The 27,809-nt window shown below is 42.8% G+C and overlaps 1 protein-coding gene across 1 annotated transcript in view; it reads left to right on the top strand.

Moving 5' to 3' along the window:
• The window catches only part of PAAF1 (proteasomal ATPase associated factor 1), a 65,782-nt gene extending 49,542 nt beyond the window's left edge, over nt 1–16,240 (top strand). The window contains exons 10-12 of the mRNA XM_069203829.1: nt 4,262–4,344; nt 8,135–8,217; nt 15,833–16,240. Of these exons, the coding sequence (XP_069059930.1) occupies nt 4,262–4,344; nt 8,135–8,217; nt 15,833–15,910 (244 nt within the window). The 3' untranslated portion in view covers nt 15,911–16,240. The remainder of the gene's footprint in view (nt 1–4,261; nt 4,345–8,134; nt 8,218–15,832) is intronic.
• The last annotated feature ends 11,569 nt before the right edge of the window (nt 16,241–27,809 follow it).

Below are 27,809 nucleotides of genomic sequence, written 5' to 3'. Positions count from 1 at the left end.
TCTCCCCACCAACACACACAATCTGCAGTGGCAGTGTGCATGTGTTAGATGAGGGGTCCTCTAGGGTGGCACAACACATGCTGGAGCCCTTAGGGACCTTCCCTGGTCACAAGGTCCTTGGTACCACGGCTACCTTTTACAAGGGACTTATCTGTGTGCCAGGGGTGTGCCAATTGTGGAAAACAATGGTACATTTTTAAGGAAAGAACACTGGTGCTGGGGCCTGGTTAGCAGGTTCCCAGCACACACTCAGTCAAGTCAGCATCAGTATCAGGCAAAAAGTGGGGGGTAACTGCAACAAGGAGCCATTTTCCTACAGACAGGAAGATGGACCCTTTGTCTCCTAGCCTCTACACCTTCAACTCTGGTCACTCTGTGTTACTTCCTTCTTGAACTTGCTCTTATGCTAGTAGGTGATCTCAATGACCCTTTCAGAAGTTGGGTATCTGTAACAAAACGTAAGCCATGCAAAAATAATCAGCATTTAGGGTGCGTGTGTCCTGAACTGCTTTTCTGACAATAATGTAGCAAAGCTGTCTATAGGTGTCTACAATTACTGTACTTTACAGAATTTGAGCTATAATCTGCTCGGACACCGCAGCAACGCTACCGGAGAACTAACCAGAATTCATGTGTCTCTAAGATGGGTTCCCTGAGTTTGCTTAAGGCAGCAGTTCCCAGCCTTTCGACTTCTGTTGTCCCCCACTTCATCATTACTGGAAACTGAGGACCCCCATAGAATCATCATTGGAATCCGGGGACCCCCCACATAGTCATTACTGGAAGCCCCAGCCTAAACCTTGTTGAAGATTTGAAATGCAAAACAATACACACACAAATAGAGAAACAAGCATTAATCAAACACATACACAAATGATAACACATTTTATTTAATTTGCAAACAAATATAAATAAAATAATAGTTTTAATAGGAAGGTTGGAGCTTTTCTATATTTTAATTGAAGCCACACATCGTCCATACTATATTCTGTTTGACACACCTGCACTTCTCCCACGAATCAATTTGAGGAAACTAATTTATTTTTAGCCTCCAGTTTTAAATTCCTTGACATTTTATAGTATATTTTAAAATGATCAATTGTATATTTAGCCACTTCATTTATATACATTTTATTCAGCTGTTAATATTATTTAATTTTGTAAGCAGTCCTGGACCCCCTGAGGAGGCTTCATGGACCCCTAGAGGTCTCCGGACAACAGGTTGGAAACTACTGCTCTATACACAAAAGAGGGACACACTAAATTTTAATAAAAGTCATATTGCCACAGCCAACAATTGCTAAACGCTGTTTGCCAGAGGATAGGCCAAACTACAATTTCCATGAACAGGCCTGATTGTGAAGAAAAATACAATGGTATTGTAAATGGTAAATATGGAACTGCCACACGGAGCAGGAAGGCTGAAGTGTTGTCAGAAGTGATGACTTAGCAGGGATGAATCACTGGAATATGAGATAGGAACCGATGGCACACAAAACAAGGCTACCACAGCTCGTCCTTTGAAGTGAACATTCCGAATGGTGGTCTCAGGAACAAAAAACATTAATTCCCAGAAACATGACAGACTTTTGTCAGTGCTCCTAGCGAGGCAAAACTGGAGGAGTGACTAATGAGGAATACCAAGCTCATGCAGAGAGCAGAAACCTGGAAGGCCTGAGCCACCTCAAAGGAGGACTAAGGGAAGGTTTGCAGTGAGATGGAAAAGGAAGTAGCACAAGTAACAAAGGGTCAGATGTACAAAGCCAGTTTACATTTGTTAATGGTCCGAATCGCCATTTTGTGCCGTTAAGAAATGCAAAATGGGCTTTTCAGATGTACAAAACCCTTTAGGGAATCACACATTGTGATTTCTACCCAGTAGAAATTGCAGTTTGCGATCCTTTGAATAGGAAGACGCAAATAGAAATTACCTATTTGTGATTCCTATTCAGATGTACAAAGCATTTCCTAAATGCGAATTAGGCATTTAAGAAATGCAGTTACCATCAACTTTAAGTTGATGGTAACCATGTGCAATTGAAAGAAAGGAAACAAAAACACCCCAAAATGCTTTTTTCAAATTGCAATAGAGCACACACATACCCCTTGGGCATGTGTGTGCTCCACATGTGCACCACTATTTTTTGGGTGCATTTCAGGGGGGGAGGGGGACTTTTGCCCATAGCCATTCTTGGTTTTGCATTTCCCAAATAGCGATTTCCTAATAGGAAATGCAAAACCGGCCCATTGTCACTAATAGCATGGGATTTCTTTATTTGCGATTTCCTAATCTTGTTTTGAATTGCATGCGAATATCCCTCAAACAAAAGTATTGAGATAAATAATAAATAAAAAAGGTGTGTTTTACTTTCATTTAAAAGGTCAATTGTTTCAAGAGCCTACCATCACTGTAGCTGTTAATCAAACAATGCAGTTATAGATGCCTTGCATTGTCTGATCTTTTCATTCATCGTGGAGGCTGCTCAGTTTTCCTCATCTCAAATATAATCTCCCAGTTGTTAAATTGATACTTCTTTAGTAAGAAATTTCTATGTAATGCATCTCTAATTTAATTTAGAATAGGGTCAGATAATACCTATTTCGTCCAGCATTAGCACTGGACATAATGTAAGCAAGACAACTCTTCTCAGTCTGATGTGAAAAGTCTATCAGACTTTTCTTTCCAGTGGATTCTGTTGTGTTTGGTAGATTTATGTAAATTTAATAATTTACAACCATAACTAATTGGCAACCTTTGTGATTGATATGCTAGACAACGGCAAAATGCAGTCATACCATATAGAGCCATTGGATCAATTTAAGTTATTTACTCAGTTTGTGCTTCTCTTATTTCTATTGCTCTGTTGTAAGTCATGTAGAATATATTGATTTAAGATGCAGTCATCAATTTATTATAGATAAGCATGCATGGATAATAGGATTTATTAACCTAATTTATTTAGAGTTTATGAATAAACCATGCATATGTATAGAATTCTGTATATCGTTTAGATAAATTGATCAGCAAACAATTTAAATTGTATTCCTACAAATTGATGATATGCCCTTGCAGCCTAGCAGAGTAGTTGCCATTAATAGTAGGATATCTGCGTGTGTGAGGATACTCAAGTAATGGGGAAATGCTGTTTACTTAGGGGATACAGGTTTATGATCTGCTATATGCAAGCTAAATAGAAGAAGGTCCGGGATGCCCCTTACAGCAAGCAAGTGGCAGTAGGTATTCTGTGAGAAAGACCTGCTTTGGAAGTCAGACTTTATCCTCATGCAAGCTTCCAGGTGAAATTCAATAATCAACCTTAGCAAAGAAAGAGCTATGCTCCTTGGATGTATTTTTATTCCCCAGTTGCGTTCAGGCAACCTTGTTGAAGGTTGCACTGTAGACCGCAAAACAAAGGTGTTTCTGTTTTTCCATATCAAGACTTATAAACGTTTAAAAGTAACATGTTATCTGAGATGAGACACACTCTTGTGGGTGAGATGTAACAAATTAATCTCCATTACCCAACTTTCAAGCCTGTTTTTTGATCAGTTCAGCAAAACCCTTGCCTTCGTGTTTGATTAAAGCAATGAATCTGTTTTCCTATGGTCGTTACTAATCAAGTCACATATACGTGATACTCAAAATTCACTTGGAATGCTCCGCAGCGATCAATAATACTTTGAAGTCTTGTAGGACCATTCATCCTCTACAAAATTCGCAAATAACATTCTGAAATCATTTATAGTGGGACATTTAAATTCTCTTGACAATCTATGGCAGTGGTTCACTACCTTTTGACTTCTGTGGACTTCCAATGAATCATTATTGGAATCTGGGACCCCCTACTGAGTCATTACTGAAAGTTGGGGACCTAATCTGTTAATATATTTATTTTTCTAAGCAGTCACGGACCCACTGTGGAGGCTTTGTGGACCACAGGTTGGGAACCACTGATCTATGGTAAAGCAACAAAAAACAACATAATGGCTACACTTTCACACTTTAACATATCTTAACTATACTGATAATATTCTAAACCACTTGTGTAATCAACAAATGAATCTATCTTTGTATCATCGTACATCTGCCACTGCTTCTCAATTGACCAAAAGACAATGACTCATTTTGTTTTTATCCAGTGTGAGTGGTGGCTGAAGGAGTGGCTCTCGCCTAGCCTGATGGCTAAAAAGATAAGAAAGGTGGCAAGTACCTTAGTATTGCACCTGCTCTACTCTTGATCATTTTACTTCTTTCTTTCAGCACTCCGGTTCAGACAATTCAGCGTTCTGGAGCACCGGTGCTGTCCTTGATGCCTTTCAAAGAAGGCTACATCGTCAGCCAAGGTATCGGTCTTTCTTTGTTTATCAGTCAGTAAATGGTCAATTATATTTAGATCTGAGTAAGTGGAACGACCGAAAAGTAATATTCATTTATGTTTTCAGAGTGACTAAACAGATCTTTATATGTAACTTAACCTCACACATATGCACTGTGGAATCATGAAAACCTGACTGGATGTTACTGTTTCGTTAATCAACAAGCCTAGCCCTAGTTTTCATCATGTCATGGTGATGCTGCATAAGCACTTGGAAGTGTTTTCTCAGCCCTTTTAATATATGGGTATCTTTGAAGTAAGTGGCACATGCCTGGCAGAATGTCTGCTTCTGAGGCAAATACTAGATTAGACCATCTCTGTTGGTGCTGTGCTTTTTATTTAGAATACATATATTACGGCTGGGTGTAGTCCACTCCTCTGAAACCCCATCGTGGTGGCATCTTGGTTCTGAAAACATGACATATGCCAGGATATCCCAGATCTTAGGCAGATATCTGCCATTTCGAACTACGGAGGGCAGCGATCGGCATGTTGGAGTTGTGACACTTACTTGTCGACGGTGTGACTACTGGGAGATGGTCCCACTCCCGGCCTTTTTTCAGAAATAATTTAGATGAGCCAGGAAAATCCCTGAGTAGGTACACAATGAGTGACAAGTTAGGTCACTGCATGAAAGTCTACCACCACTCACTTAGCATTGTTTAAGAACAAGATGTGGAAGGGTTGAGTTGTGGGTTCGTAGTCCTGAAGCAGACCAGTCGACATACATTGGCAAAAATTAGGCCAGAACATGTGGACAGCAAATATGATTATGGGGCACAAATCTGCTCAATTCATCACAGGAGATTTGTTTTAATCCTATCTATGGGGGCCAGCATTAAACAGGAATTATGGTCATCCGTAAGGTTATTTTAATTAGAGTATCTGCATGGTGGATCCCTTTGAATGTTTGTGTGTCTTCTCGAATTAACCCAAATTGGACTTTTGCTCTACCCTAAGTGTTGGTCTGCGCTGGGGTGTTGTAGTATGTCCAGTCCTGAAGCATGCCACTACTAGTGGATGAGGGCAATTTAAAAATATTGTTTGGTTTCCCCGAGAGGGTGGAATCCCATTTAGATTACTGTCTCTTCCCCTTTTTGTGTTTGTGAGGTTACTTGTGACGGAGCACAGAGGAGCAGAAGGGATACCTCTCACCCCTTATCTTGTGTGTTTTAAATATCTACCATTGTCTGATACAGACCTGATTGAATGTGAGACAGAGATACCATGTAGTAATGTTCAAGCCGTATCTTTAATGAATGAGACATTGTCCCATACTCAATTGAAGAACAGTAATATATTGGAGGTACGCTAGAGGAGCTCTCAGATGCAAGTGAGGTAATAAATCGCGAAGATGACCTGGTGCTCTGCATTCCTGACTGGTGTATTGGTTATTCAGCACAGGAGAGACGTGTCAATGGACTATTATTTCAGTGAGCTTTATTGCAACCTGTAAAAACTAAGTCATTGAAATAGCTCTTATCAACACCATGTCTACTAATGTTTATAATTTAGAAATACATGATTTGATTGATAAGGCGTTCATCATGGTTACTCAAACATACTTCGATGAAGTCCTGGGCCCTAACCTCTTCTTGACCATGCCAAAGTAATATGGCAATATATGGGTGTATTACTGTTCTATATGGTATAGGGGAGGAGTAGGACTGATACGCTGATTGTCCTTGTTAGCCTATGTATGATATATCTGCTGTCTTGACTGACAATAAGTTGTTAACCTTCCCACCTAACTCTGTAGACTAGCTGAAGGCTATAATCGAACCAGTTAAATCGGGCTCACCTTGTACTTCAGACCTGTCTTGTTGCAAAAGATGCTAATAACATATCTTTCTAATCCAAATTAGTAAACAAGAATGTTAATTAAGCAGTGTTAACACCCGCTTGACTGGCCTTGGTAAGATGCAATAGATCCAGCATGTTTTGCCCTGTTTTGCTCTTTCCGTGTGTAACTATGCCCTCCACAACAGGGGATATAGTTACTGGCGGACTTCTAATACTCATTGCTGAAATTAGGTGATGTGAGGCTATGCTTCCTGCCCCTCTGGGATATGAAGAACATACATTGACTGGTTCTGAACAACCTTGGTTGGAGGTAAAGGGTGGAAGTGTTGACATGGCTCTGGAGCCATGCTTAACACTATTAACCTTACCATTCTCCTGGGGCACCCAGGTAGTTTGATGTGACAAACATAGTCTTGGACTCAATGGTTCCATGTTTGACAAAAAGGCCTCTTATACTCCTGCTCAGGTGTCTGTAAAGCACTGAGTGCCTCTGAGAATAAACCTGATTGGGTTTAACATATCTTTGGTCTTTGGCTGACCTGATATTTGTCAATTTTTTCATTTCTTTCTATGTGTGCAGATGGTGAACAAGTAATCTCTTGAGTTTTCTAGCAGTCTGAAGTTGGATCCTACTCATTGTACTTGATAGTCATTTATGACTTGATGGAGACCCACTGGCTGAAGCTCATCGCAAACATGAAATTATGATTGTTGAAGTTGACATGTGATAGTGGTCTTCCACTTATTGGTCAAAGAGTTAGGAGTCTTCTTTATGATGGGCTCCAATTAAGGGACCTGACATTTAAATTATTTTGTCCTAGGGCTTAAGTCTACTTCTACAGCTTTTATCAGCTTTTATAAAAAAATGACTTGCATTCCGCAAGGATGCTGAGGTGGCAGACAGCAGGGCTCTTGTGAATTCAGTATTGATTATGGAAACATCCTTTGACCCCCCCCCCCCCAACCCCACCTACTCCAGCGCCCCCCCCCCGTGAAATGTTGCCTGTTTGAGTTGGTTTATAATACAACAGCCCAGCTGATGGTAAAAGGTAATGAATCTGACTACACCCGCCACCATTTGCGAGCTCTGTGTTGGTTCCCAATTGTTGAAAGGATCCAGTACAAGATCTTTTGTGTGATCCGTTGTATGATTATTGGCACTTGACACTTGCTTCTAATGAATGAATTAAAGTATTTACAGTGGACCAGTGGATTGAGTTTCTAGTAAATAAGCTATTTTCAATACCTCGTTTTTGCCGACAGGGAATGGGAGGAACAGCCTTCTGTGTACTTCTGCTGAACTTGCAGAATGCAGTCCTGTTCCACTTGGAAAAGAACCATGCTGAGTTCCTGAAAATTGGCTACTTATCCAACCCATAGCACAAAGGAACCTGAGAGCAAATAATCTGCTTTATAAAACCCCCATTAATTCAGTGAGAGGATGGTTGGAAGAACATAAAAAGGAAAACGGGGTCATGCTAGCCCACTTTAGCTGTGGTGGCGAAGGGATTTGATTTATTTTTGTATTTATAAAGTACAGCAAACACTATGCTTTTGCTCTATGGTCACATGGCACAAATAATAAAAAATAACCCTACACCCAGCCAAAAAACAGAATGCCCTTGACAATTTAGCAGGAAAATATATTTTTAGGCCTAAAGTGTTACCAGAGCAGAAATGCCTTGAATCCTTCTCTGAGCTAGATAAGAAATAAGCAAAAAACATTCATTTTCGAGGCTGCACGTTTTAGGGACTGCATAGCTGTAAGCTGGCAATAACCATACAATTTGTCTGTTGTATATTTGCTCGTTATTGAACCTTTCTGGGGACTACACCCATTAGGGTAGGTGCTATGAACCCTCTCTGCATACTAAATCCTTGGAGTAAAATGCTTTCTTCGCTTTCAGATTGTTTGTGTTGAATGTGTTTTGATGAATGTTTTCCACGGGTCCTAGGTGATGGGAGCTGTTTCATTATCCAACAAGATGCAGATCATATAATTGAGCTTGTGGGAGCGGACTGTGATCCAGTGTACAAGGTAACTTATTAACTCTCATTCACTCAATCTTTGTCCTGTATATGTGGGTGCCCCGAGGTACCCTAATGCACCACAGACCTATGAAGCAATTTCATGTTAGTGCCAACAATTGAAAGTAATGTTTTTTCATCCATCACAGGAGCTTCATTAATATTCGGAAACAGTGAATGCCTTCGCCCATGTGTGAAATTCTGGCCGAAATATTCAGAAGGTGTCTGTTTGTAGCATATGCTGCTCTAGCTCACATGCTCTGTGCACTGTAGTGTTGGGCACAGGCATTTTCAAGTTATCTATAGTGGAAATATAAGTGTTGGTTTTGCTATAATTCATGATCCTTCCCTGAAACCCTAACTGATACCTGACAGAGACTTCACCTTTACAGTGTTTTTCCCGCGGTCGGCTTCAGACGTACTTTTTTGAGCTCCAGACTGTTGAGCTACAATCAACATCTTTTGACTCCAATGGCCGTAATCACCAGCCACAGCATCAAAAGACCCTCTTCAACAACAGCACTTCAAATTTGACTGAGATCGGAGGATTTCTCTGTACCTCTGGTCATATACCAATGACTGGGTGGGTGGGTATGAAATTCTGATGGCCGGACCATCACCAAGTTTGCAATCTCTGCTTACCCCAGGGCAATAAAGACTGAACCCTTCGAAAAATAAAAACACAATCCACTGTAGGGGAGAGTGTCAGTGGGTGCATTATAAAATGCATTGTCACAGCCCTACAGAGTCAACATAGGTCTTCTGTTCCTAAGACCTCAACAGGACTCACTATGAAGGGGAAGGGGAATTCCCAGGCCAGATCCCTAGCGGGTCAGACAGAACAGAGCCCCAAAGCCTTCTCCTCAGAGGGCTCCCATATTGCCCCAGGTGACCCAATCTACATATAGGGGATCCTGCACCTCCTTATTCCTTAATTATCCTCCCAGCTCACAAGAGAGCATTCACACAAGTTATAGGGGATGATCCACTCCTGACAAAGAAAGACGCAAAATTGATTAAGCTAGGAACGGTGTGCTGGTGGCAAAGTAGTGGCTTATAGCAATTCTGTTGGGCCCCTTGCAAAGTATGACTGATACCGTTGGAAAAAGATGGCGCAGCTAGTCAAGCATCTCTTTGAGGCTTACCACAAACGCACCAGGGAGCTAATGCACAGGAAAAGACCATCTTGAATGCAAGCATCTGCTCATACGGTCTCCGGGGAGGTGACTACCACCTTCATCCTCTGTAGTCCCGCTTGGCTCGAGGATCTCTGGGTTTTGTCCACAAGTCCAACAACATCAAATCAATGTTCCCTTTGATGGTGAGCACTTCTTTGAACCTCAGGGGGACACAATGCAGTAACAAATTAATTAAGACACTGAGACTGCAAATGCCATGGGAGTCCTCCAAATACAAACAGCCTAATTTGGGTTTCAGCACCAACTGGTGTGACATTGTGCACAGTGTTCTGGGTTCAGCAGCATCAGCCCTTTCAGGAAGGACAAGCCCAGAAGTCCTGAGAAGGATTCAGGGGCAACAATCAAGGAAAGGGTAGAAGCTCCTCCCCTGCCAAGCATGTACCCTCACCACCCTCCAGTAAACACCGGGCTGGGGTGTGGGGGGTGTGGAGGGCGAGAGGGAGAATCAAGTTGTTCCTTCCCCAATGGGAAAAAATGCCCTCAGAAAAGTGGGTCCTTTACGTAGCACAGCAAAGATACGCCTTTAAGTTTCACACACATCTCAAGTCGCTGTCATGCAATGAGCCGGGAACATCAGCGACTGCTGGAAAAGGAAATGCAAGCAAGGGTGCCATGGAACTGGTGCCTCCACACCAGCGATGTTGAGGGATGTACGGCCTAAGCTTCCTCGTCCCAAAGAAGTACCACATCCTGTGGATGGTCCTTGACCAGAGGCCACCAAACTGCTCATCCTCTTGGAATATTTCAGGATGGCAACCCTGCAGAATATTATTCCAGTGCTCTGCACGGAATGAACAGCAACCCTTGATCTCAAAGGATGCCTTCTTTTACATCCACATTCATCAGTATACCATTGGTACTTCAGGTTTGTGGTATGTACAACACTACCAGTTCAAGGTCTACACTTAAGATTCACAACAGCCTAAGGCTGTTTACCAGGTGCCTAGTAGTGCATCTGTGCTGCAGCTCCATTCATGTCTTTCCGTATAGGGACAATTGGCTGGTGAAGAGCAGCAGCTGTCTGCAGTGCCTAGCAGACACCAAGACAGACTTGTTGCTTCTCCACAGGCTGGGATTTACAATTCATGCCAAAACGTCCCATTGTCCCATCTCTAACCTAGCAAACACTCCTCTTTTTAGGGGGCGTTCTAAACACTGAGACAGGCAAAGTGTATCCCAACCAAAACATGGCAATGGCATTTCAAAAGTTATTTCATCTTTTTCAGATATCACAACCTCTAACCGATAGTATGTTCATGGACTGTTGGGGATGACGGCTTCCTGCATCCACCGTAGCGCTACACATTTGGTTGTACATGCTTCCTCCACAAGAGTGTCTGTCCAGGCAATGGTGACAAGCAGTAGGCAAATGGGAAGATCTAGTACTGGAAGAGCCCAGAGTTCAGCACAGTCTTAAATGGTGGAAGAACGAAACATGTTACTGGGCAGACCATTTCCGGTCCCGTAGCTACAGGTGATCATTACCACAGATGCCTCACTTGCAGGGTGGGAAGCTTATCTGAACAACTTGACTGTTTGGAGGACTTGAACGCAGCAACAACAGCAAGAGTTGTAATTTCTAGAGCTTATAGAAATCTATTGCCGCTTAAAGCTTCTAACATGCTAATTGGAAACAAGACGGCTCTAGTAGGATACGTTCTCTAGATTTCCCTTGAACGCAGAGTTTGGTTTTCTAGACTCCCTGGCACCATGCACTCAGCCAATGTAAAAAATCTGTGTGACTGCGACCACCCCACAACCCACTGAATAATACTTGCGTGGGATGTTTCAGGTAACTATCAAACCCATGAGACAATACAGGTATAAATATTGGACCCCAAACCCTCTTGCATTCAGGAGGAATACACTAAAGAATACTGTGAAATGAGAGATACAGTTCAAAGATTTGTTTTTTAAATCTGATCCCTGTCCTAGTGCACTCAGTATAAATTGTAACTACAAGAAAAACAAATAAAATGCTCAGCAAGCGAAAGCTGACCGCCTCCCTCCCAGTCCCTGCAGTTAGAATGGGTGATTTGATCCTGCAAGGCTTGTCCTTTGTCCCCTGAAATAAAAGTTCCTCTCTAACCCCTCACTTCTTGTGCTCAGCTTTAATAGCCTTATTTCGTTGTTAAAACTCCCGCAATAAACCATTAACAGAAAGTGGCCTGATGCCCTTTTCATTCTGGGAGATTGTTCTTCTGAACAGAAACAATAAACAAGACATATAATTATCAACCCTATGCAAACTTTCAGAAATCAATAACAATTGACGTAAAACAGAACATTCAGCTCTTAGATAAAATGCTGCACACACATTCAAGCAATTTTAGCATCTTATTAAGAGAAAAAACATACATTGAATGGGTATTCCATATTAATCACATATATTCACTTTTGTCTTGACAGATATACTTGCTGACGCTTTTCCTTCACTACCTCGGACCCCTTATTTAGTAAGGAAGCAGCGCTAGACTTCTTTGAGGTGCATTCTTGTTGTGCTAATGTGGGCAAGGCAATTTTGGTACTCATTGCTAAGTGCTATTGGAAATATCTGTCCAACCACACGAGAAATTGCCCATCAGAGTAGACCTTTTATCTTTGCGATACAGCCAAAGGACCAACGGCAGCATGAAACTTTCAGGAAAGGATTTAACTGCGCTGTTTGGCACCAGAGGTCTTAGAGTTTGACTAATTAATCACTGGAAGACTATGCATATTCTTAGGAGGTTCCCAAGCTGACCAGTCGCGCATGTTACGCAGCAAAATTATAGTGTGTTGTCCAAGTCTGCGTAACAACCAAACAAAACACATGAAAGCATTGGTTCAGGACATAATATGCTATTTGTTGCACCTTCAAAGGGTGGGTTTGGCATGCACATCCATAGGCTTCTTTTGGTGGCAGTGCTTAAAAGAAGAACCAACAACATATATCCTTATTCAGACTCCCAGTCATTATAGCTTTCATGGAAGGCCTTAGGAGAGTAAGTACTCCAAGGACCCCACTGTTACCAACATAGGAACTCCATCCACTCAGGTTCCCCAACAGATCCGTGCCCCCACCACATTCTCAACAAGGCTAGCCAAATCATCGCTCCCCAACTCCGTGCCGTCATCAACAGTTCCTTTGACACCGCAACCTTCCCAGATATTTGGAAGTAGGCCGAAGTCAACGGCCTTCTCAAAAAACCCAAAGCAGACCCGGAAGACCTCACAAACTACCGACCCATTTCTCTTCTCCCCTTCCTCGCAAAGGTCGCCGAGAAGATAGTCAACACACAACTATCTCGCTTCCTTGAAGAAAACAATATACTAGACGCCTCCCAATCTGGATTCCGCAAGAACCACAGTACTGAGACCGCCCTCATCGCCTGCATAGACGACATCATGACCAGAGTGGACAAAGGCGAGACCGTCGCCCTCATCCTCCTAGACCTCTCTGTCGGAATTCACCACAAGGCCATGGACTGGCTCACCTCCTTCCTCCCCGAAAGAACCCAAAGAGTTTGCCTCCCTCCTTTCCGGTCTACAGCCTCCAAGGTCATCTGTGGGGTCCCCAAGGATCCTCCCTCGGACCCATCCTCTTCAACATCTACATGGCTCCTCTCAACAACATCCTCCGCCCCCACGGCATCACCATCATTTCTTACGCTGACAACACCCAGCTCATCATCTCCCTCACCAGGAACCCAGCCACCACCAAGATTAACCTGCACGCCGGACTCCTCAACACCGCCAAATGTATGACAACAAGCCACCTCAAATTGAACTCAAACAAAACAGAGATCATCATCTTCGGCCCCAACAAGACAGCATGGAATGACTCCTGGTGGCCCACCACCCTCGGACCACTCCAGCACCCACCACCCACGCACGCAACCTTGGCATCATACTGGACTCATCCCTCTCCATGACCCAGTAAATCAACGCCTTATCATCCTGCTTCAACACCCTTCGCATGCTATGCAAGACTTTCAAATGGATACCCCTAGAAACAAGAAGAACAGTCACCCACGCCCTCATCAGCAGCAGACTGGACTACGGCAACGCCCTTAACGGAGGGACCACAGCCAAACTTCAAAGAAAACTCCAGCGAATCCAGAACGCAGCCGCCCGACTCATCCTCAACCTCCCTCGCCACGAACACATATCCACCCACCTCAGATCCCTACACTGGTTGCCCATCAACAAAAGGGTAATTTTCAAGGTCCTTGTCCACGCTCACAAAGCCCTCCACGACACTGGACTGGCCTACCTCAACGAACGAGTAAACTTCCACATACCAACTCGCCAGCTCCGCTCTTCCGACATCGCTCTCGCCACAGTCCCCCGCATCCAACGCACCACCTCCGGCGGCAGATCCTTCTCCCACCTTGCCGCCAAGACCTGGAACTCCCTCCCCACCAACCTACGCAGGACCCAGGACCTACTAACCTTCAGAAAGCACCTAAAAACATGGCTTTTCGAGCAGTAATCGCCCACGTCCCCCCCCCACGCCTTGAGACCCTACCTGGTGAGTAGTGCGTTTAAGAAGTTATTTGATTGATTAATTGATTGAATGATTTTAGTCCCAGTTAAACTCCTGGGATCACCTATTCAGCCATTACATTCTTGTGAAATACAGTCTCTCTTGAACGGTAGCATTCTTAGTGACTATCTCTTCCTTGTGCGGAGTAAGTGAGATGCAAGTAAGATGAAAGCTTTAATAGTAGGAGCCTTTCCTCAAAGTTCACAAGGCTCGAGATGTCCTAATGACAAATCCTCACTCCCTACAAAAAGTGGTCTCCTTTTTTCATGCCATTGAAAACTCTGATTTACAGGTTTTCTTTCCACACCATGAGACATTGGCCGAAAGAGCCTTACACACTTTAGGCGCCAAAAGGGCACAAATGTATTACATTGATCAGACTAAATCTATTTGCAAAATGAAGCAACTTTTTGTTGTGTTTGCAAAACCCCACTCTGGGAATCCATTTTCAAAGTCTGGCCTTATGTCAAAGCAAACTCTGCATTCTGTGCCAGAGGCGCACTCTTCCAGAAAGAAGGGTGCTACAGTGGCTTTCCTGAGCAGCTTATCAATAGAAGACCAATGTGAGGCTGCTACTTGGTCAACACCACACACTTTCACAAGGCATTACTGCAGAGACTCTAGCCTAGCAAGAAGTGCAGGTTAGGGACAGAGTACTTGGAACTTCATTCCAAACATCTGCCTCATTTGTTCACTAGTCACTGCTTTAGGGAGAGAGCAGTGCTGTATCATCTATGCAGAGAATGCTCCAAATGGAACATGTTACTTATCCTGTAACTGTTGATGTGTAGCTTGTTGTGCTGTAAATTCACATGCACTCTGTTCTCCCAAAATGAGTGCTCATGTTCCAGATGATTTTACGTGACATGTATTTAGTGCTCAATTTGCAGTCTCTGCTGCGGAGGTGCTATTGAAAATTGGCGCTCCGAATACCAATGTTGCGTACTGTTGAGTTTACTGCAAGCCTCTTTATTTCATTCTTGCAGGCCCCAGCTTTCTCCCTTTGTGGCCATTTCTCCGTGTTTCTCTTTCTCCTTCTTTCCAGTTTGTCTTTTTTCCTCTCTTGTTAGTGGTCAATATCTGAGGGGGAAAAATAAGTGTAGGCCCCCAAAATAAGTGCTGCTGGGCCTCACCTGCTCAAATTAAACACTGAATGTTTTTTCACTAGCATTAGATTTCTCCACTTATCCTACTCACCTGCTTGAAGGGGAAAACGTATCCCAGCTGGAGTCTTGGACGTTTTGGGTTTTAGGGAGGGAGCATGAGTTACCTCGAAACTTATACTTCAAAGAAAATCAACTTGCAAATGTCTGAACTGTGCACTAGATGGCAGGAATGCGCAGCATGTGAACCTACAGCACCCAGCACCAGAAGCTACAAACTGATATTTACAGGCTAAGTACCATTTTCTTCTCAAAGATACCCATGATGGAGAATTGGTGCTGCATTTGAGTAACATTCACAGTGCAGTTTTTCTTAGCCCCACTCAGATTTCTAGGCTACTTGTGTAAAGAACCACACTGCTACCTATAGATGGAGGTCTTATGTGTCTTGAGGTCAGATACATGGGTATAATATGATTAACAAAGTTTGCTGATTACACCTTTTTAAAAATATTGAGATTCCAATCTGTTATAATAGAGCATGTACCTCTATATTACTCACCAAGCTGTAGAGCCAGTGTGGCAAGGCCAAATGATGATTTCTAATGCGTAGTAGAACTAGTAAACCAATATAACTATTTTGAATGTGTATTATTTTTTTTTAAACGTTTTCCACTGTTTAATAACATGATTTGCAGTAACGGTTTGGTGAAAAGCAGGATACCTGTTAAAGAAATGCAATTCAGTGTGCTAATAATGTGATATTATTTATTTGTATTTTTTTTTTTTAACCAGGTGGCAGTTTCTGAGAAGCTGGTCTATACTTGCTGCAGGGATGGAATCATAAGAAAATACTACCTTTCTGACCTGTAACCAGCCTCGTCCAACAATCCAGAGTTGGAAGGAATAGATCAGAAAGTGAAAATTAGGGTTGGAATTTCTCATGTGTGTTTATGGTCTTTGCCCTATGCACTTGCCAACGTGTCTGAGCTTTATCGGTCAAAGGAACTCGTAAGCTTTGCAGAACAGACAGCACAATGTACATATGATAGAATTTGAATATGTGCAAACCAAGAGATCCAATAGTGATCTTTCCATAGGAAAAGTATTTGTTTCTTATTTGAAGTAACTGCATTTTGTAAATGAAAATTAAAATGTACACTTTTTGTATCAAAATAAATTGACTAAGTTGAAAGAAATTCACATTGCCTTCCTGTAACAAATTTTTGCTTGATAATGGAAATTTGCTTTTATACACTCCTGAGGCTCGAGCAGTCTTGTATCCCACTCCAAGGACCACAATCTCTTCTCACAAGACTCAAGCCAAATCCCTCTGTACCTGGCCCAGTCACCCCTGATATTCGGATGTTGTTTGAGGGTAGACCCTAGCCCAGAAGATTGGCCGCTCTATTCCAAGACCGTTTTCAACCCTTTCTTCCACCCCTCCAGTGGGGGGTGCCATTGGGTCCATCCAGTGTTTGGCACCAGCCCAACCCACAGCAGGGCCCGTATGTAGCTATTCCCATCAATGGAGTCTGAGACGTGGAGTAGGGCAATTTTGTGGTTCCTCTGTAGCGTTCATCCCAAGACCCCCTCCAAGGTTGACAGCACCAGGCTCCAGGACAGTGCAGTCCCATACAGTATGCAAATGTTTGAATGAATCTGGGGTGCTAACCACCTGACGTTAAAAATGCACAAGCAGATCAATCCGTTTTTTTACTGGAAATATATATTCTTACTTGAAAGTCATTCAAACAAAGAACCCATGCCTATAGGAAGTTACATATTAAGTCTGTTTTTTATTAATGCAGCTTGCTGTTGAAAAATACATTTGAGTGAAAGCACCAGTCTAAAACAGCATTTCAAAGGGTGTCAGAGTGAAAATTAACATGCCTCTTACAGGAATTTTCAATACTTGTCTTGATGTTGGGAGTTATTTCACTTTTGCTGTGATTCACCAGTAAACTCTGGAGGCTTTTTTTTATTAAATACCCTTCTTTTGTGAAGAAAAGGTGACGGAGGGATGAGCATAAATGTGTCTTCTTCCAGAGTCTTTCTCTAGTAAGAAGTGCAAAATGTTTGTTGAACTGCTGTGTGGGAGACTAAGCTAGAGAGAGTGTGTTTGCACTGGGCTGAACTGGCAGAAATGAGAAAAACACTTTCTGAATTTTGCCGCTTTCTAAAGGGAACACAAATCCTACTCTTTAGTCCGGACCTGGTCAGAACCATCTTGAGTGCCGTAGATGAGATTAGATGCTTCTTTCGTACTCTGTGGCATTTTGTCTGACATTGAGGCACCTCTCTGTTACAGAATGTGGATCTTGAATCTGAGGATTCCATTTCAGGGCCATTTTTAAGGATAACAGAGGTGGTGTCATCCATGCTTCTCTATTGGGAGGAGTCCGAGGTTCCTGATGTTCGCCAGGAGATGGGCAGATTCATGTTTCTTTCCAGCAATCTTTATTTGTATTTCCTCATTGTAAAAAGATTGGATATGTGGGCGAATTAATTGTTTTTGCGTTTCTTAAAGAGCTTTTTATACTAGAAGTTGCAGGAATTGGCTCTTATTGTCTCCCAACCCTCCAGCGATGCTAAGATTTTTCTTCAGGCACCTGGGTAGACTAAGTTGTGTGTGTGATGCAACAGATTGTAAAAACAATGCTGGATTCAAACAAGTCAAATTTAATTTCAGTCCTGCCAAGTACCCCATGCACCAGGGGTTAGACTAACGCATTTTAGTACAGGTGTCCGCATCACCGCACTAAAATGTGTTAGTCATGCATAGTTATAGCTTCTCATTCCTACCTGCAATGATATTATGCTCTATTTAAGAAGCCTGCGCTCTTGGCTTGCACTCCTACTTCCCGTCTGCCGTGGGCACTTTTATGCAGCCGGCTGGACCCGGGACTCTCGTGTTGCTATGGTCAGTGTCCACTTTAACAGAGAAGGTGATACTTTGTTTTCTGTGTCCACTGATGTACTTGCCAGTGGATTGTTCCTTTAAAAAAAAATGTGAGCCTCCCTAGGACACGTAGGTACGACTGCAACCCTGGTGACCCTTTCTTGGGCGCCCCATCCGGGGTGGGGCAGGGTATGTCTACTATACCTGTTTCTGACAGTTGTGTAGGTACAGACAGGAGTGTTTGAAATGTTGGGTAGGCACCTGCGTACACAGTGTTTCAGGCAGGTGGCACGAGGTGACAGGGGAAGGTATATTAGGTGCAGCAAAGCAAACCTTTGCAAAAGGGCACCAACTTCTGTGCGCTATATCCTAACAGAGATGCTGCAAAAAGACTCCAAGGGACTTTTGAGTTTGGTTTCTAATTGGGCCGAAAGAACAGCATTGGGTAGATAATTTGAGATTGGCTAAGAATCTTCCTGATGTTGGGAGAGACAACTTTAGCAAAGAAGTACGAGAAGGTATAATTGGGGGCCCAGTTTTTTTTTTTCCAATGCCTGCTACCTGAGTTGATGGTGTCTCCACTCGGGGTGGTTCTTAAGAAGCCTCCAAGGCAATACAGATTGATTCATCAGTGGCCGGGAGAAACATCTGTTAATGTTTATATTTCTGAAGATAGTGCGGCCCTTTAGTGTGCCACTGTGAGTGAGGCCGTCAAGTTGGTGTGATGGAGTGGTCATGGTACAGAATTGGCAAAATGTGAATCCAAATCTACTTTTTGTGTATTGCCAGTTGATTTCCAACTTTTGGGGATGCAGTTTGGGGGAGTAATATATGTGGATACATTGTTGCCTATGGAGTGTGCTATTTCCTGTCCCCTTGTTGAGAGTTTTAGCACTTTTTTGCAATGGGTGGTGATGAAGAAGGCAGGTTCTATGTCGTTGTCTCATTATGTAGATGACTTTCTGTTTGTTGAAAGAGTGGATCAGATGAATGTGCAAGATAGTTGCATACATTTCAGGATGTGGCGAATACATTTAGAGTGCCACTAGCTACAGGAAAAAACTTGGGGGCTAGCATGCTCTTGATTTTCCTTGGCATTGAACTGGATACACAAATTGGAAGCTAGATTACCGGCTGTTTAAATGAAAGAAATTATTGCTTTATTAAAGGATGCGAGTGAGGCAGGGGAAACTTGAATTGCAGAAGGTTTAGTGTCTGTTGGACCATCTTAATTTTGCTCGTACGGTGATGAGAGCATGGAGACCTCTTTGTCGGAGGATTGGTTTAGCCGTGTCGGGAGCAGCCATTGCACACCACAAAGCAAGGTTCACATTGGCCTAACGCGCAGATTTCTGAGTATGGCAGCATTTCTTGGATTGTTTTAATAGAGTTAGCATGTTTTTTGGTGAGGAACAGACAGCCTGGCATGTCCGATTTTTTTCCAGATACAGCAGGAGCCACAGGTTTTGGACTTTTCTGGGGTGTAAGGTAGTGTGTAGAGCAATGGACAGGGCACTGGCTAACACAAGGCAGGAACATTGCTTTTCTTGAATGCTTCCTATTTTTGGTGGCTTTGGAAGTGTGGGCAAGGAGCTAGCTAATAGATGTGTACTACTTAATGCTGATAACATGATGGTAGTTCCGTTGGTAAGCAGACAGCAGACCCGTCATCTGATGGCTTTGAGGCTGTTGCGGAAATTTTTTGTAGATTGCGTACATTACAACATCATTTGTAAGGTACATCATGTCGCAAGTGTGAACAATGATATAGCTGATGCTTTATCTCGTGTACATTAGCAGAAGTTCCACCACTGAAGCAGACGACAGGGAGACCGAGTTGCCACCAGAGATCTGAGCTCTGGAGGATTGCGTGTTTTGAGTTTGGTGGAGCATTCAGTATCGAGTACTACTAGAAGGTCATGCTTGCAAGCATGGACAGAGTTCCTCGAGAGCAGTACCAGACCAAGCCGGAGTGGTGAGAACAGTGTTCTGCAGCACAAGGAACATGTTATGAATTTTGTGTTGACTTTCCTTGAGTGGCAACCGTTTCTGGTAATGGGGCCGTTCTGTCTTTGGTCTTAATCCCAAATTGTTTTGAGTTATGACCCAGCTGAAGGAGATTTGGTGAAGAGAGTTTTGTTGGACTGGTCTAAGTTTCAGGGGCGGAGGGAGTTTGTGAGAGAACCTGTTTCGTTGTCCTTGTTATTTAGATCAATGCAAGCTTTTGTAGTTTGTTGTTATGGTACATGTGAAGAGAGGGATTTCGGCTGTGCATGGTTTGGATGTTTTTTGGGGCGTTTTTGGATGTCTAAACATTTGGGTTTCAAGGACAGGCCTGGTTTACAGTTTCATAGGTGGTCTTTTGAAGATATGGCTGCGTCAATCTAAGACAGCGTAGAAGGAGATGGATCCGTTTTCAGAAGTGTGTTGTAGGTATTGTTTGTCTTTTATTAGTTTGGCACAGGTATCTAGAGGGCCAACCTCAGAGGGAGAGAGACATTTTTTGTTAAGCGGATGGCCAGAGAGTCACAGTAGTCAATTTGTTAGGTGTCTTTATCTATTTGGATGTGGATTCTAAGAGATTTGTGACTCATTTTTCCTGGACTGGAGCTGTTTCAAAAGCAGAGCGTTTCGGCCTGCAGAGTGCGAGTTTTAGGCGGATTGGGAGATGGTGCTCCAAATGTGCCGAGCGGTACATGAGCATGGGGACGGAAATCAAAACGGTAATATTGTTGTTTTTGATTTTGCTAACATTTGTTTGTAAGTTGTGTGAGAGGTCTGGCTTCCAACAAAATTGTGTTATGGATTGAAGGACATTCTCTGGTTTGATGGGCAGGTAAATTTGCAGACAACCGTCCTTGTGGCCATTTGTGAGGACTGCTGAGCAGCAAGCATGAAGTAATTTGGTGGGGTAAGAGCGGAATGAAATTTAGGCAGTTATTGCCCTTATTGGCAGAGCTGTTTGTAGGGAGAGGATGTCCTGATTTTCTAGTTGTCCACTTGGGTGAAAATGTTTTTGTTTGGTTGTCACAGTGTCATTACTGAAAACAGTGAAGGAGGACTTGACCAGGAATTGTTAGATTTGGGCAGGCGCTTGTTTGGCGTGGACTGAATGTGTACCCAGGAGACATTGGCGAGGTGCAGTTAAGCATACTGTAGTGGACAAAGCGAGGAGGAGGATTAACAGAGCTATAAGTGCTTTCCGTTGGTCAGCAGGTATAAAGGTTTTGGCCCATTACCATATCATGGAGGCGGATGCAAATTTATTTCGAGCTGATGGTGTACACTTATTGCTATTTGGCAATATATGTTGTTTGATGGAACTTAATTAATTTTTGGCTAAGTTGTGGGGTGAAAGAAATTGATGTGTTAGATTTAAATGTTTGCAGAGTTTTTGTGTCTTGCTGTTTCTGTTGTGGTGGAGATAGGAAAGCTCATTTACAGTGTTTTCCTGGGTGGTGGTGGTTGGGGGCGATGGTAAGTCATGAGCAGGCATTTCCACCCGTCAGGGAATGGGGAAGCACAGTGCAGGGCCTTGGGGGACAACCTTTAGGAGTGCTGCAGCATACTAAGCTTGAGAGAGAGAAGAGTTTCCATCAATATCAAATATGTGGATTTTTTTCATAGTGATCGGATGAGGTGGCTGTAGCAATAATGGGTGTGAGATGCGAAAGAGAAAAGGGAAGGGGCGTGTGCATTCTTGGGGATCAATTTCGTATATTGGGATGGAACTTTAAGGGAGGGGGGTTGGTTGGGTTGTTTACTATGTATTAGTGATGCTTGTTTTTTTTAATGCATCATATGTTAAATAAGTTGATTTACTATAGACCTGTCCTAATAAAGTGGCCTTTTTCATGACACTGTGGTCAATGGTGAATGTGTAATCTTGCCCGATGAGGGGGTACGATGGAGCATAGACCAGTAGGCCAATCTTTACCCATGGTGATTTGGGGAATGAGCCACTGAGCCCATGTTAGGATAGCCAAGATAGGTCAGGGAGAGATGGGTTTTGGATTCAGATTTATTAGTGTTATGGGTCAAGGGCTAGCCTCTTTGGCTGACCCTGATGCATTGGACAGTTGAGAGTAGGTGGGTAAGCGGGGTTGTACAGAATTTATATTGATCCGCCCACCCGCTCAGGCCAAAAGGGCTGTTTTATTGGGGTGCCCTTTGGAGGGATAGTGTTTGTGTTTTGGTATGTTGGGATTGGTTTATACGTAGCTTGTCACAGTAAGAAAGGCGCAGTTTTATGGTCTTTCAGTAGGCAGTAGTTTGGGGGTTGGTGAGTCATGAGTAGGCGTATCCTGCCCTCTGGGTGGGTGAGCACAGACTAGGGCCTCGGGGGACAACCATGCGGACTGTTGCAGCATGAGAGAGATGGAATAGTTTTTAGGCATTCTTGAGTGAATTGGCTGCAGCAATAATGGGCACGAGATGCATAAGGGAAGAGGGAAGGGGGGCTTGTAAGAGTTCTTGGGGATGAAGTTGGTATACTGGGACGGAACTTTGAGGGAAGGGTGTTGGTCAGGTTGTTTACTATGTATTAGTGTGATTCGTTTTTTTCCATGTTTAATATGTCCATTAAGTTGATTTACTGCAAGCCAGTCCTAATAAAGTGACCCTTTTCACAACACAGTGGTCTTTGGTGAATGTGTAATCTTACCTGATGAGGTGATTTATTACAACAGGGGTTCAAAAAAACATAGGGGAAAAAGAGTTAAAATATTAGTAAATGCACAACATGGCATTATAGTGAGAAATGTAGATGACATAGAAGACACTGGAACAGAGGTTTCCTATAATATAGATTACTCAGTATGTGAACCGAGTGACAAAGCTGAAAACATGTTTTCTCTAAGTTCCTACTTTTTTTCCATTTTTGCGAAAACCAACTAAACACTCTTTGGCTCAGCCTGGCACTGCTGTGAGCACAACCACTGGTGGCACAAGAGCCCGCCCACTCCTGCACACTGAAGTATTTTTAGTGCACACTGCAGCATTTGCTTTTGCATTTTGCTTTTGTCAACAATGCAGTTAAGAAAGATTCCATCTTTGATTATATATACCCGCCCAGGTCCTGAGGAGACCCCCCAAACGATAAAGGGTCAAAACGCGTCGACAATTTATTTGACAGGATAACAGGAGAGAAGGAAAGGGCAGAGGCCCCATGGTCTTCAAAAATTACTTATATTGCCTTATTACGATCTTGCCGGAGGAATTTCCTCCATCACAAATGTGACGGATGTCCCAACTGCCATATTATGATCCCATTATATTTAATGAAGATCGTAACGTGGCGGACGTGGTATCCGTCACATTTGGGATGGAGGAAACCCCTCCGGTAAGGTCATAATAAGGCCCATAGTCTCCAAAGTTATATACTTCCTTTCCCTGTTACAATTACCACAAGATGTGGGATTGATGATTTTCGAAAGACATCAACCCACTTGGAGTTTTGAATTATTGGGCTGGCATACAGTTCGACTGCATTGTCAGACATTTTCATTTGTCATCTGTAGTACTTTTATCTTTTAATAAATAATATATTAATATATTGTGCATTTGCACTGCAACATTTTTCACTTGAGCTCTAGAGTTTTGAATTTCACAGTGTGCAATATGTCTTGAATATGTATAAAATAATCATGTGATCTCAGTGAAAAGGTTGGCACAAATAAATTGGATGATATGGGTGATTTATTTGAACTGTATTTGATATGTGTAAATGTTTAGCGATAGGGGTGCTTTTTCTTATTCCAGTTTATTGGGCCAATTCCTACATTGCTGTATATAGGCCTTACGCCATTTCTGTTTACTGTTTGATGAGAGTGTTGTATACTTGCAAGGGTAACCATTTGGCCACCTACAAGAATTTGGAGCCGCTGGGATCATTGGTTGTTCCTTTATCCACAGTTGATAGACCCTATTTTTAGTGCACGTTGCCTGTTCTCCTAATAACTCACCATCTCTTTCAGCACTTTCCCTCTCCCCTTCTCTATATTATATTGGACAAAATATACGTTTTCCCATTCAGAAAATTGCATTAAGAAACTTCTGGAGAATCCATCACCTTTTACAATAAAAAAAATCCACAGGTGACTCCAAAAAACAAAATGATGGAGACAAACATTTGCAATTAAAGAAGAAACACATTGTATTGAGCTTCAAGGTCAAATTCTAATAGAACATATGATACCAGGAACTACTCCCTTGGATCTTCAGGTGCGAAATGTTCAAATGATATTTACTAAAGATATAATATATAAAAAAAGGATTTTAGCTACATTGACTGGATAGTGCTCTCAATGGAAGCAGCCCAACGTCTATACAGGAAGGAAATGGACAAGATTCTTAAACTAGAAGAAGAAATTAGGAACTGAAAAATCATCACAGAGAGCAAATAATTGTTGTCTAAAATCGAGGAACAAATTGATTAATTTCAGGAATTTACATTCAACCAAAAATGAATTAAATTGGAAAGGGACAACGAGAATTTCAAACTTGAATCTGTTTATCTTTATCTAAGGGAAGATTACTACTCAAGACCAGAGCACTGATCCAGTCAGAGATTCATTACATTTTTGATACTTCCTCTTCTGAATATGACATTGACCAAGCCCCAAAGAGAGTACTTCAAAGGTGATCCTGAATCGGCAGCCCCCACCAAACCTTTTTTTAAGGAGACACCATGGGAGGACAAGAGGAGAACATACATGGGAGATGAGAACATGACAAAGGAAATACAAGAGATGAGAAATCCAGTACTTAACATATCCAACATAACGCCGTTGAATGATCAGATAGCAGAGCTGTCAAAAGGGCTCTCTCTATTGTGCCCTCTGGCAACACATATTTCACCTACATGAGATTGAAGCAATAGAATAGTTTTGCAAAATTCAACTAAGAACATTATTTCAGGATAAAAAATACACCACTAGGCTTGAAGTTAGTTAAATCCGAAAGGAGTTTACTTTTATTCCTCCTGATTCAGCGATTCCCCCAGAAATTATGTTTGAGACAATGGTGCTTTCTGCCGTTAATAAACTTGCAAAACTATCAAGATACTTCAGACCAAACTTGTCACGTCCACTGCAAGTTGCATTAACACAACTTAGAGACAACAGTAACATCATCATTAAACCTGCAGACAGGCGGGGAGCAATAGTGGTGTATGACAAACATAGCAGAAGTTATGCGCCAGGTCTTGGACAGAGAACATTACAGGAAACTTGATAAAGACCGAACTGAAGAACTCAATTGTATAATTACGACGTTGTTAGAACAAGCAATTTGTGAAGGGTGGATTGGCCCCAAGTAATTAGAATCACAGAGGATTCCAGTTTTAGATCTCTTCCCAAGGGTCCATAAGGACCTGCGGAATCCACTTAGAAGGCCATTGATTTCTGCCTGTGACTGTATTAGACCCCTTATCAAATATATTGAATTTTTTCTGAAGCCATTTCCTAAAACTACCAGTTCATTTATTCAGGATACTACAAACTTCATCAATCTGATTGAGCATAGCGATTTTGACATTCAAAATCAGATTCTAGTTACTTTTTTGATGATGTCTCAATTTAGACGAATATTCCACAAGATGGAACACTTGAAACTATCCAAATTTATCTGGATAAAGGGTAGGGATAGACTCCTTACTGTCAGAGAAAGTGATGCCAATAACTACAAAGTTTTGAAGGATGCACTCTTAGATGGATTTGGCTTAACCACTGAACAATACAGGATAAAGTTCAGAGATACCAGAAAAGAGTCCTCTCAAGACTGGACAGATTTTGTAGACTGTTCAGTGAAGGCCTTGGAGGGATGGTTACATGGCAGTAAGGTGACTGACTATGAAATCCTATATAATCTCAGGATAAGCATGGGGACAAAGGTAAAAACAAAGATCCTTCTTCACATCCTAAACACACTCTTCAGGGGGTGGGGACAAATCATCTTCTAACTCTTGTTCACAATTCACACACACTAAAAAGCCTTGGTGCTATGTGTGTAAAAATAAAGGCCAATGCCAGGGGATAAGTCCTGCCCAGGTAAACCCCCTGAGCCTACCACCACTAATACATCAAACTCTAGTGCCCCTAGCAGTAGTGGCAATAGTGGTGAGACTGGTGGCAACAGTCAAAATAAGGTTGTACTTGGGTTCACTTTTGCGTCCATCATAGAAACTGGGGTAGTCAGTCCCAAGACAGTTTCTGCCACACCTGGTGGCATTGGCCTTGCCACACTGGCTGCTTGTCCCCTTACAATGGATAAGTACAGGCAGTCAGTTTCAATAAATGGTGTTGAGGCCCAGGCCTACAGGGACACAGGTGCCAGTATTACTTTGGTGACTGAGAACCTAGTGTCTCCTGCACAACACCTCATTGGACAACAGTACAAGATTATTGATGTCCATAACTCCACTTAGTTCCTCCCCTTAGCTACAGTTCAGTTTAGTTGGGGTGGAGTTACTGGCCCTAAGCAGGTGGTAGTATCACCTAGCTTACCTGTAGACTGTCTCTTAGGTAATGACATAGAGACCTCAGGTTGGGCTGAGGTAGAGTGTAATACCCATACATCCATGCTGGGTATCCCTGAGAAATTGCTTCCTCGCATTTCAGCTGAGATGAAAAAGCAAAGGAGAGAAAAAGGCCTGAAATCTCAGGGTCCTTCTCCAACAACAGGTAAAAAGGGCATCAAAGTATCCCCTACCCACCCTGCCATTAAGGATACCATTCCTGTGGTGGGAGAACCCCCTCCTGGGGTGGAACCTGTACCAAGGGAACCATCAGCTACCGCAGCTGTACTCCCTGAGGTGAAAGTGCCTCTCTGTGAGATAACTAATACTGGTGTGAAAACAAATTGCACCATTTTAGCTAACACGGGGCATCCCTCCAACCCTCCCAGAGAAACTTTAGTGCAGGAGCCCTGCATTGCCTCACAACACTTAGGACAGCAACCCTGCCCTAGTGTGGAGCTCATAGGACAGCAGCCCTGCCCTGCTCCACCTCAAGAGAAACCGCAACCCTGTTCTCTCTTACAGCCATATGGACAACCTTTTTGCCCAGCTATGGCATTATTGAGACAGTATCCCTGTCTGGCATTCTCATCACTTGATATAGGCCCAGTGGATCAATCCCACTGCTCTAAACTAAAACATACTAATAGGAACTCTGAGAATATAACTTCACATTATTGGCGAGCTAAACAACTCCAAACAGGGTGGTTCACATCCCCACAGGGAAGTAACCATACAGTGGATGATAAAGGGTGTAACCAATCTATTACAGAGCTACTCTCCACTTATCACCACTTAGACAATAAAGACTCAACTGGCCAAGGTTCGCCTTATTGTCCTTCGTTTGGTGGGGGTTGTGTAGGAAGGTAGCCTCCTTCTAGCATTATTACCCCCACTTTTGGCCTGTTTGTGAGTATATGTGTGTGTGTTATTACTGTCTCACTGGGGTCCTGCTAGCCAGGAACCCAGTGCTCATAGTGAAAACCCTATTTGTCAGTGTGTTGTATGTGTCTCACTGGGACCCTGCTAGCCAGGACCCCAGTGCTCATAGTTTGTGGCCTGAATGTGTAACGCTGTGTAGTGACTAACTGTGTCACTGAGGCTCTGCTAATCAGAACCTCAGTGCTTATGCTCTCTCTGCCTTTAAAATGGTCACTGTAGGCTAGTGACCACTTTTACCAATTTCAATTGGCACACTGGAACACCCTTATAATTCCCTAGTATATGGTACCTAGGTACCCAGGGTATTGGGGTTCCAGGAGATCCCTATGGGCTGCAGCATTTCTTTTGCCACCCATAGGGAGCTCAGACAAATCTTCACACAGCCAGCCACTGCAGCCTGAGTAAAATAACGC

The sequence above is a fragment of the Pleurodeles waltl genome, chromosome 8 (genome assembly GCF_031143425.1).
Source record: "Pleurodeles waltl isolate 20211129_DDA chromosome 8, aPleWal1.hap1.20221129, whole genome shotgun sequence".
Taxonomy (NCBI): domain Eukaryota; kingdom Metazoa; phylum Chordata; class Amphibia; order Caudata; family Salamandridae; genus Pleurodeles; species Pleurodeles waltl.
The sequence above is the reverse complement of the archived record's forward strand: the minus strand, read 5'-3'. Positions and strand labels throughout refer to the sequence as shown.